The 20,663-nt window shown below is 43.9% G+C and overlaps 1 protein-coding gene across 2 annotated transcripts in view; it reads left to right on the top strand.

Moving 5' to 3' along the window:
* The first annotated feature begins 3,252 nt into the window (after positions 1-3,252).
* LOC147432677 (MAC/Perforin domain-containing protein) overlaps positions 3,253-20,663 on the top strand; it is a 51,239-nt gene continuing 33,828 nt past the window's right edge. The window contains exon 1 of one of the 2 annotated variants that reach the window (XM_086492521.1): positions 3,253-4,006. In XM_086492521.1, coding sequence (XP_086348647.1) covers positions 3,737-4,006 — 270 coding nt within the window. In that variant the 5' untranslated portion in view covers positions 3,253-3,736. The remainder of the gene's footprint in view (positions 4,007-20,663) is intronic. The other variant, XM_086492522.1, reaches the window with a different exon arrangement.

The following is a 20,663-nucleotide window of genomic DNA, read 5'->3' as shown; positions in this document are numbered from 1 at the left end:
GCTCTCTCTCTCTCTCTCTCTCTCTCTCTCTCTCTCTCTCTCTCTCTCTCTCTCTCTCTCTCTCTCTCTCTCTCTCTCTCTCTCGTCTTGGCCGCTTGGACTCCAAATTTGAATCTAACGCCGGTCATCGTTGCTCAAGGTACTGCCCCATAATCAAGGTATATTAGCTCTCTAGATATGGGGGTTGCTAATCAGTGCGCTTGTGGCCGTCTGCACGTCTCCCACGCCTCAACATGGCTGATGTTGTGGTTGTCTCCACCCTCATTATGTGGGAGCTAGCTAGCATGCAAAAGCAAGCTTGGCATTGTATTCTCTACTATGGACATCTCCATGTCTGCCAATTGGTGACTCTTGCATTGCCATCCATTGTGGATGCACGAAGGAGCAATCATGTCCATGCGAACTCCATTCTTTTAAATATAGAGTATCTAACCAAATAAATCTTTTCATTATTTTTCCGTAGTATTCTTATCCCATCCAACCAATGCAATAAATGACCACCAACGCCATGCCCCAATTAGAAACTAGTCAATTTAAAAAAATAAAAAATATACTTCTAAAATAGTCTCCCCATTTTCATTAGCAAAAAGGGGAGGCATCACTAAGTGTACACATTGTGGCAGGGACAACCACCTCTCTAAAGATTGTTTTTCCATCAACCCTTGTAAGAATTGTGGACAAACCAACCACTCTACAAATTATTGCAGATATCCAACCAAACCTCCAAGAACTTCAAGCAACAACAATCACTACAAAGACAAGGGAAAATGCAAAATCAACATGACTTCTTGTGACGACTCCATCGACGACAACAATGGTGAAGTCAAAGTAGTCTACGACAGTAATATATCATAAAAGCATTCCATTTGTCTATCTCCATACCCTCGTTTGTGTTGTAGGGAAGGATTTGTGTGATCTCACATTGTGCTAGGAGATTCTTGTGTTCCAAACCCTACTTATTCAAGGGGAGGATTTCTGAGTCTACGCCCTTTATGTATAGGGGAGGCAATTGTGTACCTTAACCTCGTGTCTTTTGATAGGTGTTTTGTGGGAGTGGTACACTGCAAAACCCACAAGGGGGAGATTGTTGGGCTTGTGGATTTTGTCACACCTCACACTCACAAGAAAAACCCTTAGTCTAGAAGGCATGCCGAGCATTTGTGTGCCATTGATGAAGGCAAGAGATGCGTGTCAGCAAGAAACTTGTGTGTATGAGAAACATGTGTAGAAGGCAAGGTCCATGTGACCAAGCTTGTATAAAAGAAGTTCTTTGTACTCCTTATTCTAGAAGGCATGTGGAACATGTGTGTGCCATTGATGAAGGCAAGATGTGTGTGTCAGCAAGAAGCTTGTGTGTATGAGAAGCATGTATAGAAGGCAAGGTCCATGTAACAAGCTTGTATAAAAGCAGTTCTTTGTACTCTCTTTTGTGTGCAATAATCAACCTATTTTGCATCTACTCTATTGTGTAGTGTCTCTCTCTCAAGCTCTACACTAACCTCTCCAAACATGCCATTGCCATAAATGGCACACTAATCTACCCTCCTTAACATTAACATGTTATGTTGGTTCTCATTTCGTGTGTACTTCAAGTTGATGAGGCCCATGTCACATTGGGCTAGGGAAGCCCAAGCCATGTTGACGTGGTAGCCTTTTATTTGTAGATGAAAAAGAGAAAGTTGGCCTCCAGCCCTTGTGAGAGGGACGACCTCTCGGCAAGTTCTCCAAGCAGTAGCCAATTGCGAAAAGTGCACACGGGAGTTGATTTTAGAGGCGACGAAGCCTGGCAGACAGCGTGAAATCCAGAAGCTTAACCATTTGGGCTGCTCTGATTTGTTGTCAGCAATGCACAACTTGTGTTTGAGATCTTAATGTGACATCAGCTTGAAAGGCCATCTGCAAAAGGAGGGTGGGTGGGAGGGGCGGTCTATTGTGACAAGGCCCTGAGACACATAAAGTTGTATTATGCTTGTAAACAAGTACAAGTGACGAGACACATAAAGTTGTATTATGCTTGTAAATAAGTACAAGTGATACAAAAGCTGAAGGGATATCGACCATTTCAATCCTTAATGTTGTATTACTTTTCACTCTCTTCCTTTGATCTCTCTAGGTTGTTTATGCATGTTTGTTGATCTCTTGTTGCTGTTTAATCGTTCAGTTTAAGAACCCAATAAGAATTTAAGTATGATCAGAGACAAAAGAGCTTCACAAAATGTGATAATTTGAGAGTAAGAGATCCACACACTTGTTGAAAGCCAAGCCATGTGCTTTTTAGAAAGAAGGTAAGCCATGTGTTTCTTTGAAGGATCTAGTGAGGATTCCACGTAAACTTTGGGAGTTTTCTACAAGGGTAGCTTAAGTTTGACGGGATTAGGCAAAGTTTGCTTAGGTAAAGTTAAGGGAGATTGTGAGTTGTTTTAAAGAAAGTTTATAAGAGCTGCGTCCAACCTAGTGGCTGCAGCACTTGCAACGCCTATCAGGATATCGTCACGCGCTGGAGGCGCCATAAAATCTTGAACAATACCAATATCTATACCGCAACTTACTGTCCAGTCAGTTGCTGCGCTTTTTGACTTGCAAGCAGTGACCTGCTTGCTAGAATGGCACTCACAAGCGCGAATTGCAATAGTCTATAATAGGTGGCGAATCTTAATTAAATAAATGCTCTGCAAAAGGGGGGTTCTACTTACATAAACTCCCTTTTCTTTGCAAAGTGGCTGGGGGACTTGATCTGCAAGTTTCCCAACCACTTGGTGGAACGGGGCTCTAAGGGTCCGTTCAGACTGCGCGTGCGCCCATCGCACGACACCCCTTTTCCACTCTCCAACTCGTTCACACTGCCGGACATTCAAATATTATGCTAAAAGCGTAAGCTGAAATCACCTAATGACGATGGGGCAACTGGTTACGTTACTGGCCTGGGAGTTGTAGATCCAAGGATGGACGCATGCCCGCGTTTCTCACTGCAACGGAGTTGGACGTTCGGGGGTTGGAGTGGAGGCCATCCGAATTCGTGGCAGGTTCGAAACACTGTAACAATTTTTTTTGCAAATCGCAAGCTGGCACGTTGCGGCGAACACTATTGTCCAGACACTCTGAACGCTGCCTAAATCTGAACGGTCTTTCAATTGCACAATGCACCAATCCTCCTATTCAAAGTCAGAATGGGGGACCCAAAAGAGGAAAGACTTTTGACTGTTCATTTTTAAATTTGAAAAATGGGTTTTATGACAAGTCAAGGACGTCAGAACTTCAGGCTGAATTGAACTGTGCTTTGAGGTCCGCTGCCTGTCTCCGGTCATGTGTGGGTGTGTGCCCTTCCCTCCTCCCTCACCTCCAGAGTCCATGCATGTGCCATTCATTCAATTCAGCTGAAGCCCTGCACTTTCTGCCCTCCTTTCTTCCTTCGAAGCTTCTTTCCTCCTCCTGCTCCCATAGGGTTTTCCTCTTTTGGTCGAGGCCCATTTCTGAGTTTCAGCCGTATCCACGTCTTCTTCACCGGATTTCCCTGGTGATCAGCACTTGAAAATTAAGCGCCTGAAGTTTATGATCTGGAAGCGTCGAGATCAGCCCTTGAAAGGCCCTGCAGCGAATCGAGAATGCAGTTTACTTTATTGTAAATTGTAGCAGACAAGCAGGATTGAGTTTGCCTGCCTCAAACGAGCAGCCCATTTGCATCTACAAGGGTCTACCTATGTGATTCATATTACATCTTACACGGCATGATTGGATTATGGCGGATGAAGTTGCTTCACATCGAGGAGCTCATACCACTGCTTTGAATGCTGTGCAAGCCTTGGGCCGAGGGTTTGATGTCACCTGCGATATCAGGCTTTTATACTGTAAGGGTACCCCAGGGTCAAGACTAGTTGTGGTCGATGAAGAACACACGGCTGATCTCAAGGTTTTGGATGGCTTGGTCATCCCAAAAGTGTCGACAGACATTAGAGCGAGGCCGGAAAAACCATCTCGCCCATCAGTTGGTGTGCAAGATTTTGATCAGGTGCTTTTATCACCAGTTCTCATTGTGGCATTCAGAATCTTCATTTGAGCACACTTTTCACAGAATTGATGGGATTTCATGTTAATGATGATTTGCAAATACGTTGCCTTGTTCTAAATAAAATCAATGTCTCTGGCAATTTCATGATTTGCATCTCTGTTTGTTTTCTGTATCCTATTGCCCAAGCCGCATATTTTGAATTTTCCATCTGTTAAAAATTTCTTTGTTTGGACTTTATTGTTACTTGCATGTTTCAGTAACTTCAAGGCTTTTGGGTTTGCTTTGCTAGTTCTCTCACCTTGAATAATTGCCAAGATAAGGGAGTGACCTTCAATTTGCTGCAAGTTTAGACTAACTAATGTTGCCTCTCCAGTATGCAGCTCAGAGAGTTGTTTTTTGTGAGAACTTTGCAACCTTTAGCCTTGAAGGTTTTACCTTGGAAGAAAAGTTTTCTCTATGTAAGAGTAAGAAGAACTACCACCAGAAACCTATGTTGTGGAAAAGAGATTTCAAACCAAGGGTTATTTTTTCCGTCTAGTCACTTTGGAAGTTTTTGGATCTGAAAAATTTCTTGTAGAGCATCCCTTGGATTGATCCGATTGCCTATTTGTAGCTCTATCCTTACATTGCACAAGATATGCCTTCTATCTTAACTGTAGGTCAGTGAGTGCTTGCACTTCTAACGGTTCAGTTTCTGGTTGGAGGGATCACAAACAGAGATTAGTTCACCACATTACTTCTGAAGGGTTTGAGAGGTGTAATGTAAGGTTTCTCTTTACGCACTATAGTCTGGAAGACTACTCTCAAAAATTATTTAGGCATAAAGAAGGCTCATGGTATTGAACTAAGAGTACTTCTAGGAAAGTTTCTGAAGTCAAAATATTTTGATGATTTTCTTAGTTGCAAAGCAATATTTGCTAACAACTATCTTTACCTCTTGTGAGATTGGATTGGGCTCTATCTTTACATATCAGAAGTTTCTGATGCTCTCTCTCCTTGTTAGTGAAAGTTATGGAATTATCTTGTCGGTAGCCTTAAGTATGTGAAAGGTTTGGACAAAATGTTGTTAGCTATTTCCAATATTCATTGTTCTTGTAGTGAAGTGGCCTTTTCTTCTTATGTGAATGGAGCATTCGGTCTCATGGACACCTGAGTTGGATTCTACTTGACTCAACAAGAGTGATCTCCGAATCAAGTTTTTGAATCATTTAAGAAGCATTAAGGAGAAATTCTGTCTCTTTGTCACATGCACATGGCCTGGAGGTGCCACATGGCATGCTGTTATGCCCAAAAGCCAATATGTGGACCAACAAGGATAGGAGTTGTGCTAGAATGTACAAATGGAGCTAGCATCATATACATAGCTCTACTTAATCTAAAGGGCACGATGCAACATGGTTTCACACCAAGTTTGGAGCATTCTTGAAAAGCCTTTGCTTCAAAAAAGGATCAACACATTGGAGGCTACACTTAGCATGTAGAAAAACACAAGTGGAATATATCACAGTGATGGCTCTATGTGAGGGCATTTAAGTCCCCCATGAGAAACAACTCGCCCTTCTCGCCTATATAGAGTATGTGGATTGTGTTAGTAGGATCTCTTCTATCACAATCTTGGTAAACTTTATGCATCTCAAGTGAATGCCTAGTACGATCCTATTTATTTACTTTGTAGTTTTAGGTATTTATTTTACTTATCTGACATAAGTTTGGGTCCGGGCAATTTATGTGAGTGGTGCTTAAGGTCCCCCAAGAGAGTATATAAGGAGCACTTTGTCCCCATTGTATTATAATCTAATTCATTACCTTGGTGGTTGGTTCGAGCAACTCTCTTTCTCCCTCACTCTCTTTCTCTCGTGCACATTGTCGACTTTGACATGGTATCGGAGCTTCTTGGCTCGTGATTGTGGGGTAGGTGTGTGTGAAGAGGAGATCATCGATGGCTTTGCTGTATTGGCTTCATTGGCTTTGTTGCATCGAAATGGTCCCTCCCTCTTCGAATGCCATGATGAAAGTTAAAACTGATCGGAGATAACGCTGTTCATTGGAAATTGATCATGCGGCTGTGGTTTCTACAAAAAGGCTTATGGGATGTCGTTGACGGCTTGGAGACAAGACCCCATGCGATTTGGTAACAACAGGTGGACTCAATGTTAGGATGATGAGTTTCTTCAATCATGTGTTGATGGGGATGCGAGTAATGCAAAGGTGATATCAACCATTGTTTAGGCACTTATGAAGGAAATCTCTCTCGCGGTATAGACTTTGGAAATTGCTAGTAAAATGTAGTCAAAGCTTTGAGAAATATTTGATCAACTTTACGATGTGAGCGCTCATCTTTCTTGGACGGTTATTTTCCATCAAGTTTGAAGCTTAGACTTCCATGCAATCTTTTTTGATGAAGGCAAAGGTCATCCATGATCAACTCGCGGCTATGGAAAATGCATTGTCTAGTACTCAGTTAGGTGCCTTGGTACTTACGAAGTTGCCTGAAGAGCATGAGATGGTGGCGAGGGCATTACGCTTGTGGACCACGAAGGAAAAGGTTGATTTTGGTGATCTTTCTCATTGAGGAAGGAAACTGTCTTAGTCTTGTAAGGCAAGGTTTGAGTTTCAAGAAGGGTCGAGTCCCTAAGCCATTTGTTGCAATAATGGCAAGAGTGTTCATTTTGTCTCGGGATTGCTAATCCAAAGGCAAATCCAAAAGCTCGCAAAGAACAATTGCAAAGGGAAGCTTGATGAGGACAATAGTAACATCGATTCTACTAAGTGTTGAACGGAGCTTGCCAGGGTCGCTGTCATGAGACGGACACCACGTGCCAACGGAAAAGAACAGACTGAATTGCAAGAGAGAGAGAGAGAGAGAGCATATGCGACTCGGAGTGGCAGAATTCCACCCCAGAGAATACTGGCCCCAAACCTTGGCGCCCCTTTCGGTATTTCTTTATATTACTTGAACTTATTACAATGCCGGTACTTGCGCTCTGCACCTTCACCTTGAAGAGTGCCAGAGAATGAGCCCTCTGCACATATTTAAAGACCCTTTGCCTTGAAAAGAAGCTACATGAAAAGCTTGAAACTCAAAAGCATCTGGCCCAAAAGCTACCAGTGCAAAATAGGGAATTCCGTACTTTGCCACATCAGCACATATTTAAAGACCCTTCGCCTTGAAAAGCAGCTACATGAAAAGCTTGAAACTCAGAAGCATCTGGCCCAAAAGCTAAGAGCGCAAAACAGGAAATTTCGTACACTACCACGTCAGCGCATGTCAGCGCAAAACGTGGAAATCTGTACACTACCACGTCATCATGTTAGCACGAATTGCGCAAATCTTTATTTTAATGCCTTTAGGTCCGTTGGGCCTATCGGACGGGGTCCCATAAGTTGGTGGGAACTCTTCTTTAAAAATAGGACACTCGGCAAGACTTTCCAATTGAGTAAAACTTCTTCTGCTGCTTCTGCTTCTTCACTTAGGGTTTAGGCTTCTCGGTTGGGATTTGCAGGTTGGCTCCGTTCTTCAGTGGCTTGACACTTCAGCAATTTGTGACATCCCCCCTTCTTGAAAGAAAGTAATCATCCGCGGTTACAACATATCTGCAAAACAACTCAAGTTAGCTCAAAAATTTCCGAGGGACAATCAATTTTTCTCATTCCGAATCGGAACTCTTGATTTCTTGGGTCGTTGGCTTCCCAGAAGAATCTCATCCAATAAGGAGTCTCATTCCAGATCGGAACTTTTGATATTCTGGGTCGTTGACTTCTCAGAAGTATCTAATCCAAAAAGGAATATTCAGTGGTTGGCTTATCACAATGCAACACAAATGCTCACATATGCATGTTACAAGACACAACGAACAACACCGTTGAGCACTCCCTCGAGATAGACGGTTTGCGGTATGAAGCTACTCAATGACTACCTCGTCACTCACCTCGCAAATAAGCTAAAAAGGCTCGGGCCATGAGTTCAGGGACTGGTCCCAGATCGCAGCCTGTGTTCCTTGGAGGTTCAAGCATACAACCAAACGCTCCCTAGAGATCCCGTCCGTGTCGTTCGGAGGTTTTCCAACATACAACGAAACGCTCCCCAGACATCCCATGTGCGTCATTCCGAGGTTCAGACAATACCCAAACAACATTTCTCACTTTTTCACCCGAGAGTAAATTATCAATCAATGAAACCATTATTTAAAACTAGAGTCAAACAGTTCAAATTGGCACCAAGACAGGTTTAAAACAGATGCCATCCATTTTAAACAAATTTCCAACAATATTTTTTCAAACAGACTTTAAAAGTATCTAACTACAAAACAATTCAAAAATTCATTCAGGTTTTTGCTCGGACAAGCGAACTTTGATGACTATTGGCTTGTCTTTCTGCATCAGGGTAATGGTTCGGTTCTGGATGTGGAGAATCACATCATTCTTGTCGTGCCAAGGCATGCCCAAGAGAACGTCGCAATTGCCCAACTTCATAATGTGGAAATCGGCTTTTCCATGATAATCTTGGATAGTCACTGGAAGAGCACGAATGAGCTGTACCACTTTCTAAGTTTGCCCGTTGGCTAGCTCGGCTTCTACTTCTCCACCCTCTGCATCATAATCAAAGTGCATCTGCTTCAAGAATTTTGGATGGATGAAGTTTTTTGTAGCTCCGCGGTCAAAGAAATTAAGGGCTTTCTAGCCGTTGACTTTGCTATATGCTCGACATAATTCATTTGTACTCTCAAGGCGTATGCCATAGATATCAAGGACTAGTCCAATAGCGGGTCTAGCTCTTTTAGCTAGAGGTGACCCTGAGGATCGTTGAGGTGACCGTGAGGATTGTTATGTCGTGGGAGCAGAAGGTTGTTTAAAGACGTTGAAGCTCGTTCAGGACATGTAGTGAATGTATGCCCTCTTTGAAAACATTTGAAGCATTGGGTTTATTGTTGACACCGTGTCAGACGAGGCCTTTGAGGTTGGGTTTCACGAGACTCCCGAGAATTTGTTCGTTGTTGCGGAGAGGTTTGGTTGGTGGCCAGAGTTGGTTCGTTGAAAAACTCTTAACTTTCCCTTCATCAGTTTGTAGCCGATCGCGGCTTAGATGGTGTATCGCTCGCATTGGTCCTCCAAGGAAATGAACTTAAAGAAGGACACCGGAAAGTAGACGTCGAGAAACCTTTGGTTATAGTCGTCCATGGTCTCTGTGGCAAGCATTTTCAAGTTGCCCCATTCTGCAAAGATCCGGACTTCAAAGAGAGAAGCCATCTAACTGCGTGCAAATATTGTCTTGAAAGCTTGCCAAGTCCTTGGAGCATGTGGTTGTGTCACGATGGAACTCCACCACTGCATGGCATTATCTTTAAGAAATCCCACTGCTCAAGAAATCTTTAATTCTTCTGTATAGTTCCCCAAAGCATAGATGTTGACGAATTGTTGTAGGAACTGCAATGCTTTCTTTCGATCTTTCATCCTGAAAAAGGTAAAAATTTGACTGTCGTGCTGGCATCCTTGAAATCTTTTGGTTGGTTAGGCGCGTATCTTGGGTATGGATAATAAGGGTATCCATATGGGCTCCAACCATTGTAGCCTGGTGGCGGTGGTGGCAACGACGGTGGCAAAGGCAGTTGCACATCATCACGGTTAGATGGCTGCACCATATTCTTGAAGACTTCCTTGATCGGAATAGACGACTGGGAAGGTTGCGCGTTGGAAGCTCTTGTACTTTCTGGTGCTAGAGGAGGTACCACTTGGGGCATCAAAGGGGGTAACGTGTAATTCAAAAACTGTTGAAAACTTTGCAGCATCGGAATATTCTGCTGAGGATGCTGCGAAAGAATGTCGCGAAGCTCGTCGAGGAGAAATTGCAAGTATTCGCTGAATCCATGAACGCCATGTCTTGGGTTCTTTATGGCTTATGCCTTGTAGGACAGAGCAGTGAAGACAGGAGCACGCCCGATGCATGACGAAGTAAGGTGGGAGCGGCTAATAAGTCCAGGGTTTGGACACAAATTCTTCAAATAAAATTCCAGTAGACTTTGAAAGCGCCGGTTTGCTCTGTTTGCTCTTTGGTGGGACCAGTATGCTTTCAGAAAAGCACATGCATGAAGCTCTGATACCACTGTCACGAGACGAGCACCACGTGCCAACGGAAAAGAACAGATTGAGTTAAAAGAGAGAAAGCGCACACACGACACAGAGTGGGGGAATTCCACCCCAGAGAGTATCGACCCCAAACCTTTGCACCATTTTCGGTATTTCTTTATATTACTTGAACTCGGTACAATGCTGGTACTCGCGCTCTGCACCTTCACCCGGAAGAGTGCTAGAGAATGATCCCTCTGCACATATTTAAAAGCGCTTGGCCTTGAAAAGCAGTTACATGAAAAGCTTGAAACTCAAAAGCATCTGGTTCCATACATGCCATGTTGTCAGCGCAAAACGCGAAAATCCATACATTGCCACGTCATCATGTCAGTGCGAATTGTGGAAATCCGTCCTTACAGTTGCCACATCATCAGACCGCTACACAAGGGATTGTGAGTGTGTGCGTGCGGTTTTGCTTTATTTTAATGCCTATAGGTCCCTTGGACCCCATGACGGGGTCCCATAAGTTGGTCGGAACTCTTCTTTAAAAATAGGACACTCGACAAGACTTTGCAAGTGGGTGAAACTTCTTCTGCTTCTTCATTTAGGGTTTAGGCTTCTCGGCTGGGATCTGTAGGTTGGCTCCGTTCTTTAGTGGCTTGACACGTGAGCAATTTGTGACAGTGGCACAAACTACACTAGCAAAAGTTCCAGCTTTCGATTTTGTTGGTGGTTACTGAAACATGCTTCAGGCACGTGAGTGGAAGGTAGGGGCAAGTGGTGCTCCCAATACTTGTTTGAACCCGTGTGCCCAGTCCCATGTATTGGAGTTCAATGCACATTGCATCCGGCAAGGAACCAACATGACGTATTCAAAACTCTATGGATGTGTTGAAGACAATTCATTGTTGCTGGTGGGGGTATGGATAGGGTGAGTTCCAAAATTCATTGTCTTGAAAACCTTGGATGTGGTGTGTTCACAGTGCACGATTGGGGATTCTTGGAGGTAGTGTGGTCCATAGTTCAACTTTCTATAAGGCAATCAAGGCTCAAGATGGCATTCTTTTTGGTGACGGTGGATGCAAATCCGAGATGTATTCGGTAGGCGGCCATTGTTGCGGTGTCCTTGGCAGCTTCTTAATCGACTCGGTCTTCCTACTTACGTCCACTATGAGCTGTGAGAGGGTGTTAAATTTTATGCATCTCAAGTGAATGCCCAAGACTAGGTATTTATTTTACTTATTTGACATGAGTGTGGGTTTGGCAATTTATGCGAGGGCTGCTTTTATAAGTAGCACTCTACCTCCATTGTATTATCATCTAATTCATTGCCTTGGTTGACCGTTGGTTGGTTCCCACAACTCTCTCTCCTCTCTCGTGCATTCTTTCTCTATTGCTATGCTTTCGCACCTTTGGCTATGCGCCAAATCACCCCCTCCCCTCCCTTGTGTAGCCCATCTCCCATCCGCACTTTCTTGTATGTGGTTATTAGTCTCGGGTCTAGCATGTGTAGACCCCTTTGGGGGGAAGTAGCATAATGCAATGTGGATTTCTTATGTGTCAGCTATATCCTTACCCACTTGTACTTGGCCTCATCTGTAGTCATCTGTACTTCGGCAAATGGCTCTCTCTTGAGTGTAGCCCAACATCTTACATAGCTCCATTGCGTTTTGTTCGGGAGAGGCTCCCTCCAGCCTTACGTTGAGCTTGCGGGCTTTCCTCATCCTCTCCTCTTGTGACGTTGGTCTTGTACACCTACCTTGAAGGAGTACGAGCGGAAGTGCGACGTGAGAGAGAGTGCGAGAAGAAGAGCACGATGATATGGTGAACTCGCTCTACTGTAATGTGTAGAGTATAGTGAGTTCTTATTAGGTTTTTACAAAAGAATATGTTTACATACCTGGCGGCCCGCCCACTTACCTGGGCGACCACATTGGGCTTTATACCCCAACAACCTCCCACTTAAAGTCCAATGTGGTACTTTAAGTGTGAGAGAAGCTACTATACAAGCTAATATACAAGAGATGTAGAGAAGTGATGTACTACCCTACACCTAACTGCTTGCGAAAATGCGAAAAGCTCTCTGAGGGAAGTCCTTTTGTAAGTAGATCAACAGGATTTTCTGTGGTGTGAACTTTGACAAGCTGAAGTTGCTTATCCTCGAGCATTTCCCTGATGAAATGATACTTCACATCCACATGCTTTGTCTTTGAGTGATAAACTGGATTGCGAGCCAATTGTATAGCACTTTGACTATCACAATATAACACAGGCATCTCTTCTTTGATTCCCAAATCTGTTACTAGTCGATTAAGCCAAATTGATTCTTTGCATGCCTCTGATGCTGCAACATATTCAGCCTCTGTAGTAGACTGAGTAACACAATCTTGTAATCTAGAACGCCATGATATTGCTCCACCAGCCAATGTAAAGACATACCCTGACGTAGACCTTCGGTTGTCTAAGTCACCTACATAATCTGAGTCTGTAAAACCCTTTACACTTAGCTCCTGACCCCCATAGCATATACGCATACTCTTTGTAGCTTTCAGGTATCTCAATACTCCTTTCACTGCCTCCCAATGTTTCTTGCTTGGGTTTGACATGTATCAACTTACTACTCCCACTGCAAATGCAATGTCTGGGCGAGTAGCAATCATTGCATACATCAAACTACCCACTGCAGACGCATATGGAATCTTATCCATTTCAGCCTGTTCTTCCTCAGACACAGGACAATCTTGTTTGCTAAGTTTCACATATGGTGGCAATGGAACACTCAATGCCTTTCCCTTCTCCATATTGAAACGTTGCAAAACCTTGTCAATATACTCTGTTTGAGATAACCAAATCAACTTCTTTGATCTGTCTCTCTCAATGCGCATACCAAGTATATGACTTGCCTCACCCATGTCTTTCATGTCAAACGATTTTGCCATCTTTGACTTCAAAGCTGAAATTTCTTCCAAGTGCTTGCCAGCAATCAACATGTCACATACAAAATAAGGATGAGCCAACTGCCATCCTTAGCCTTCTTTGTATATAGACAGTGATCGAACTCACTACGTTTGTAGCCTTGAGAAAGCATAAACTTGTGGAATTTATGGTACCATGCCCTGGGTGATTGTTTTAAGCCATAAAGACTCTTTAACAATTGGCATACCCAATCTTCCTTGCCTTTCTCAACAAACCCTTTTGGCTGCTGCATGTAAATTTCCACATCTAAATCACCATGCAAGAACGCTGTCTTGACATCCATTTGGTGCAACACCAAATCTAATATGGCAACCAATGCAAGAAAGCATCTCAATGTAGTCATCTTGACCACCGGAGAGAAGACTTCATCAAAGTCAATGCCTTGTTCTTGCTTAAAGCCCTTGGCAACAAGCCTTGCTTTGTACTTTGGCTGACTATCATGAGCGGTGATCTTATACCTGTAAACCCATTTACAGGGTAGAGCCTTTTTACCCCGTGGTAATTTAACTAGCTTCCATGTTTGGTTTTTATGCAGAGCTGTCATCTCTGACTGCATGGCCAATTGCCAATTCCCGGAGTCCTTCATTTGCACTGCTTCCTTGTAACATGAAGGCTCATTGCAATCAGTCAACATGACATAATTCATAGATGGAACAAACCTATCAGGAGGTCGCGTGACACGTCCAGATCTACGCACAATAGGTGGCTCAGGCTCAGCCACAACCTGTGGTTCCACTCTATCCTGTCTTTGCTCCTCTTGAGCCCTGACATTTTGTCTTGCACGTGCAGGTCCATCTTCTTGGAAGACAACTCTTCTAATCTCCTCAACCCTCTCTGGTTTAGAATGATATTTGGATTCATTAAAGTGAACATCATTGCTACGGACAACCTTTCTGGATTCGGGATCCCAAAGTCTGTACCCCATCTCACTAGAATTACCATAGCCTAGAAAGATGGACTTTCTACTCTTTGGCTCAAGTTTGTTCCTAAATTCCTTTGGAACGTGAGTATATGCCTCACAGCCAAAGACTCTGAGATGCTTGTATGAGGGCATTTTGCATGACCATACCATCTTTGGCACTGAATCCTTTTGCAAAAACCTTGCTAGGAGATCTATTTACAAGATGAACAGCTGTTGATACAGCTTCAGCCCAAAACCCATTTGGCAGCTGTGCATTAGACAACATACTTCTGACCTTCTCTTGTATGGTCCTGTTCATCCTCTCAGCAACACCATTTTGAGGAGGATTGTAAGGAGCAGTAGGTTCACGTTTTATACCTTTTGACTCACAAAAGTCCTGAAAGGCCTTTGAAACATACTCTCCACCATTGTCAGTGCGTAAGCATTTAAGCTTCTTGCCACTCTGATTCTCCACAAGTGTCACAAACGTTTTGAAAACACTAAACGCTTCATCCTTGTGCTCGAGAAAGTAAACCCATACTTTCCTCGAGTAATCATCTATAAATGTCATAAAGTAAGAAGCTCCCCCTAGAGATAGGTTAAGCATAGGTCCACACAAATCACTATGAACAAGTGCCAACTGTGTATCTCTTCTACTGCGTCTATGCTTATGTGGCTGCTGTGTTTGCTTACCATACAGACAATGTTCACAGAATTCAAAATCATTAAATGAAAAGCCAGGCAAATAACCAGAACGAGACAAGATTTCCATTCCCTTCTTGGACATATGTCCTAACCGGCTATGCCACAAAGAAACGTTCGGCTGCACGGTTACATTGATTACATTTTTAGAGACATTTGATACATAAATCATGTAAAGTCCTCCAGACTTTACTCCATGTGCTACTGTCATAGAACCCTTGGATATCTTCCACATGTTCTGTCCAAAAATGGTGACGTAGCCAGCATCATCAAGTAAACCTGTGCTGATCAAGCTCTTTGTAATTGCGGGAACATGTCTCACATTCTTCAGCGTGAAAGAAGAGCCATTCTGAAACTTCAATTAAACATCTCCAACACCTAAGATCTCACATGTCTACCCATTGTCTAGCCGAACATGATCTTTAGTGGTCACATAAGAAGTAAACCACTCCTTGTTTGGAGACACATGAAGTGATACTCCTGAGTCTATAATCCAGTCACTCAGTGCATTTCCATCAGATGCTGTAAGAAGAGCTGACTCCATTGTATTCTTCAAGAAGTAGATGTCTCCTGACACTAGACTGTCATCCTCTGCAACAATGTTTGTCACATTTATTTCTTGAATCTTCACTGAGGACTTGTTCTTCTCACCATGGTCTTCAGCTTTCTCTTTGCCTTTTTCTGGCTTCCATTCTCTTCAGTCTCTTTTCATGTGACCCTTCTTGCCACAATGGTAGCATTCTATGTCACTCTTGCCTTTAGCACTGCGGGACTTGCTACGAGACTGATTCCTCTTTCCACCTTTGTACTTTTCTTTGGTCCTTCCCCTGACAACTAAGGCTGTTCCTTTGCCTTTGTCCATTGTCTTTCTATTGGTTTCTTCAGTAAGCAGACTTCCTTCTACACCTGCTATGTTCAAACCATCTGGAGGTGTAGAATTACTCAAAGCTGTGCGAAAAGTGTCCCAACTTTCTGGCAATGTGATCTGTAACAAACTGCTAACGTGTCAAAGCCTAAAGAATGGAGCCAACTTACAGATGCCGGCCGAGGGGCCTAAACCCTAAGAAGAACAAGCAGTAGAAGAAGTGTCACAGAGTGAGGACGTGGTTGCCCGAGTGCAAAAACCCTAACTGCTGAAACCCTAACCCTAAAACCTGCAAACCCTAATTTCTGCCAAAAACCCTAACTGCTGAAACCCTAATTCTGGAAACCCTAACCCTAAAACCTGCAAACCCTAATTTCTGCCTAAACCCTAATTGCAGAAACCCTAATTCTAGAAACCCTAACCCTAAAACCTGCAAACCCTAATTTCTGCCAGAAGCCCTAACCCTAAGGCAGCAGACAAATTCCGAAAATTGCGCTGACATGATGACGTGGCAGGCTGTACGGATTTCTGTGATTTACGCTGGCAGCTTTTGGCATTGCTTTTTGGACCATAAGCTTTTGAGTTTGAAAGTTTTTCATGTAAACTGCTTTTTGGACCAGAAGCTTTTGAGTTTTAAAGGCTTTTTACTATAACTGCTTTTCAGGCCAAGGGCCTTTAAATATGAGGCTAGGGCTCATTCTCTGGCATGCTTCCTGGAGAAGGTGCAGAGTCTGGAGTACCGGCTTGTACTTTGATGATGCAATATAAAGAAATACCGAAAGGGGCGCCAAGGTTTGGGGCCAATACTCTCTGGGGTGGAATTCTGCCACTCCGTGTCGCGTGTCGTCTCTCTCTTTCAGTTCAGTTGTTATTGAAGTTCTAAAAGTCTGTTCATTCTGTTCTTTTCTATTGGCACGTGGTCCCCGCATTTGTGACAGTGGTATCAGAGCATCATGCGTGTGCTTTTCTGAAAGCATACCGGTCCTACAAAAGAGCAGACAAAGCTATTGGAATTTTATTTGAGGGATCTTGTTAGCCACTCCCACCCTTACTTCATCGCGCATCGGGCATGCTCCTGTCTTCACCGCTCATGTCTTACAGGGCATAAGCCATGCAAGAGAAGGATCCAGATTTGTTTCAAGTCACTGTTTTTCTCAGAAGCAGTGCCATGCAGATGTTGATGTCTATAGCTACCAAGCAGCATACTCCAAGTACTTGGCAAGCTTTCAAGAAAATTTTTGCCCGAAGTTATATGGTTTCTGACATCTTTCTTCGGAGTGCAACTTCTGGCAGAGTGGGGTATCCTGAAATGCTTGCCATGGAAACCCTAGCAGATCATAACTTGAAATTTCTCGACATCTCTCAGTAGATGTCTCTTCACAAGCAGATGACCTTGGAGATTCGGTGCGATTGCTATCTTGGGACTACCATCGCCGCCAAAGAAACATTGTCTGTCCAAGAGCTGATGGACCATGCTGTGCTCGGCTACGGCCTTATGGAATGAACCTAACCCTAATTTTTGGTGCAGGTTCTAGGATGGAAAGTCCGTCGACTTTTCGAGCTCGACTGATGTCGAGATTGCCTTTTTAAGTTTGAAATCTGTTTGAGAACTTGTTTGGTGATCCTGTTTGAAATTTGTTTGAAATGGATGGTATCTGTTTTGAACCTATCTTGGTGCCGATTTGAATTGTTTGACTTTGGTTTTAATACTGGTTTCAATGATTGGTGATTTTACTCCCGAGTGGAGTAGTGAGAAATTATGTTTGAGAATGCTTGTTCATACTTATGGCCCGGACCCTTGTGGTTATTTGCGGGGGGAGTATTGAATGATTGAAAAGTGTTGTTGTTACTCATGGCCCGGACCCTTGTGGTTATTTACGGGGGGAGTATTGTTGTTGTTACTCATGGCCCGGACCTGGATGGTTATGCGGGAGGAGTATTAAGAAGTCTGAGCAGTGGTTACTCTCAGCACCTCCAAACGACGCATGCTGCGGTCTGGGGGGCGTTTGGTTGTAAAAGGCCTCTATATCTCCCGGCCCGGACCTTTTTAGGTTATGCGGGAGGAGTGATGAGGGAGTCGTTGAATATCTCCCGGCCCGGACCTTGTTAGGTTATGCGGGAGGAGTGTTCATCGGCGGCTTTATGTTTCTATGTCTTGTAACATGCATATGTGAGCATTTGTGTTGCATTGTGATGTGCCAACCACTGAATATTCCTAATTGGATGAGATTGCCTGGGTATGTAATTTTAGTGCATCAAGACACACGAGGAAGATCAGTATGGTCTGGGTGTGATGGCTAATTTTACTACGCCGGAATATCAAGAGTTCCGATCTGGACGAAAGGAGACGCTAACTCCTTGATCAAAACAGCCGATAGGAGCAGCTAACTCCTTGATCAAAAGAGCAGAAAGGAGAAGCTAACTCCTTAATAAAAAGAGCAAACTGATTGTCCCTCGGAATGTCCCTCGGAAATTTTTGAGCTAACTTAAGTTGTTTTGCAGATATGCTGTAATCGCGGACGATTACTCTCTTTCAAGAAGGGGAGATGTAACAAACTGCTGACGTGTCAAAGCCTAAAGAATGGAGCCAACTTACAGATGCCGGCCGAGGGGCCTAAACCCTAAGAAGAACAAGCAGTAGAAGGAGTGTCACAGAGTGAGGACGTGGTTGCCCGAGTGCAGAAACCCTAACTGCTGAAACCCTAACCCTAAAACCTGCAAACCCTAATTTCTGCCAAAAACCCTAACTGCTGAAACCCTAATTCTGGAAACCCTAACCCTAAAACCTGCAAACCCTAATTTCTGCCTAAACCCTAATTGCAGAACCCCTAATTCTAGAAACCCTAACCCTAAAACCTGCAAACCCTAATTTCTGCCAGAAGCCCTAACCCTAAGGCAGCAGACAAATTCCGAAAATTGCGCTGACATGGTGACGTGGCAGGCTGTACGGATTTCCGTGATTTACGCTGGCAGCTTTTGGCATTGCTTTTTGGACCATAAGCTTTTGAGTTTGAAAGTATTTCATGTAAACTGCTTTTTGGACCAGAAGCTTTTGAGTTTTAAAGGCTTTTTACTATAACTGCTTTTCAGGCCAAGGGCCTTCAAATATGAGGCTAGGGCTCATTCTCTGGCATGCTTCCTGGAGAAGGTGCAGAGTCTGGAGTACCGGCTTGTACTTTGATGATGCAATATAAAGAAATACCGAAAGGGGCGCCAAGGTTTGGGGCCAATACTCTCTGGGGTGGAATTCCGCCACTCCGTGTCGCGTGTCGTCTCTCTCTTTCAGTTCAGTTGTTATTGAAGTTCTAAAAGTCTGTTCAGTCTGTTCTTTTCTATTGGCACGTGGTGCCCGCATTTGTGACATGATCAACAGGAACATAGCTCTAACAGGTTCATCAAACTTGACACCTTGAGCTGACAATTGACTATAGATTGTGTTGAATTCATTGAGATGATTGGACATAGGTGTCCCTTCTTTCATCTTTAAGTCAACAAGCTTCTTAAGCCAGTATACCTGTGAAGCTGCACTCTGCTTCTCATAAAGATCACTCAGCTTTAACCATGCTTGATAAGCCGACATCTCGTCTGCTACATTGAAGTAAACGCTTTCTGCCAAAGTCAGCATAATGGTAGAAAGTGCCAATTCATCCATTTCGCTCCATTCATCTTCGTCCATATCTTCTGGTTTTATCCCCTTGAGTTTTATAGGTTTTGTCACGAGGACGTGGCAATTGCTAACCTTAGTTGTTGGTTTCTTTCCAATGATTTTTGTTTTATTTTGGAGACCCTCTTTTTGAAGTTGCAAATGGTCGGACATTGTATGGCCAATGTGAACGGTAGTTTCACCCGCAGACGGGAAGTTGGTCGGCATTGGAATTCGTACAGTAAGAGGATGTCTAGGCTCAGAGCAAGATCATACAGGTCTCCCCCGTCGCACTTAGCAAGTTGGTGGATACTAGGAAGTGAACTCAATAAAGGCATAAAGTCAAGGTGGGATCACCAACAGAAAGTATCCGACAGTTGGGCCACATTGCACTTTTGGATGCGGTCCCAATGAGGATAGATGGTCAGAAGACCAGCGGGAGCCCAACGGAAGCATCTCCTAAAATTTAGGGAACTGCTATTTTGGGCCACGAAATGTTTTCGCGTCATTACCTTCGGTATGACTAGCGGAACACTTTACAACTCTGCCGCGAAGTCAACTGACGCACCAGTTGAGATATTTTTAGCAGGGAAAGCCCAAACTCGGAAACTGGGCGACGTGTCAGCTTGTGAGCGATTCTGCCACTCTGGGAGGCAAAAACGAGCTGCATATCATCAAAGGGGGCGCCATTTTCAGCCACAGGCGGATTGCAACAGGTACAGAAGCTATGGAATGCTTACCTTGCCCTCTATGCACAGTATGGTGACGGGAGTGATGCCCCGCACGCTACATATTGCTCTCTTTCTCCCCTACGTGCAGTTATGTGATGCCCCACAAGAGGGCTACTCATTTGACTGATGTACAGTTGTGTGGGTTCATGCTTTTGTGCTGAGGCAAGAGCCTCCTTGAGCAGGAACAGGGGTAGCTAACTGCTGCTCCAAAGCAGGCACTGGTGAGGGTCATAACCTCACCGTACAGGTGCAAAATCAGCGCTGTGTATGCGCTGTAATTTGACTGTTTTTCAGCCATACAGACGCCAGGATCATTGGGAATCGTGCCCCACTGGCAAAGGACAGTTAGGGGACTGTTTGGGGCTGAAAACAGGGCAAAAACCAGTAAATACAGCGTGCTGAATTTACTGTTTTTGGACAGGAATCAGAGGGTATACGTCAGTGCAAGCGAGTTCCAGCAGGGGAATGGGTTTCGCGCAAGTTTTGGGGCTGTTATGTTGCCGAAATTTGGCCAAATCAAATGGTATCTAGGTGGATACACGTGAAAGATTCCCAGGACCTTACCTTGTAATTTACCCTCCTAAAGAATAAAGAAATACCGAAAGGGGCGCCAATTTTGGGGCCTACTGGTTGTCGGCGTCTGCTCGGAGCATTCTAGCTTCCGAGCCGTGTGTGTATTCAAGTGTTAACTCCCGTCGCAGGTTTTCTTTGCAAAGTGCTCTGTGTGTGTGTCTAAAGTAAAGAATTTCGGGTGAAAGCCAACGCCTACCGCC

This window comes from Adiantum capillus-veneris, chromosome 20 (genome assembly GCF_014529385.1).
Source record: "Adiantum capillus-veneris isolate H3 chromosome 20, ASM1452938v2, whole genome shotgun sequence".
Taxonomy (NCBI): Eukaryota; Viridiplantae; Streptophyta; class Polypodiopsida; order Polypodiales; family Pteridaceae; genus Adiantum; species Adiantum capillus-veneris.
Note: the sequence above shows the minus strand (reverse complement) of the source record. Positions and strands in the feature narration are given on the sequence as shown.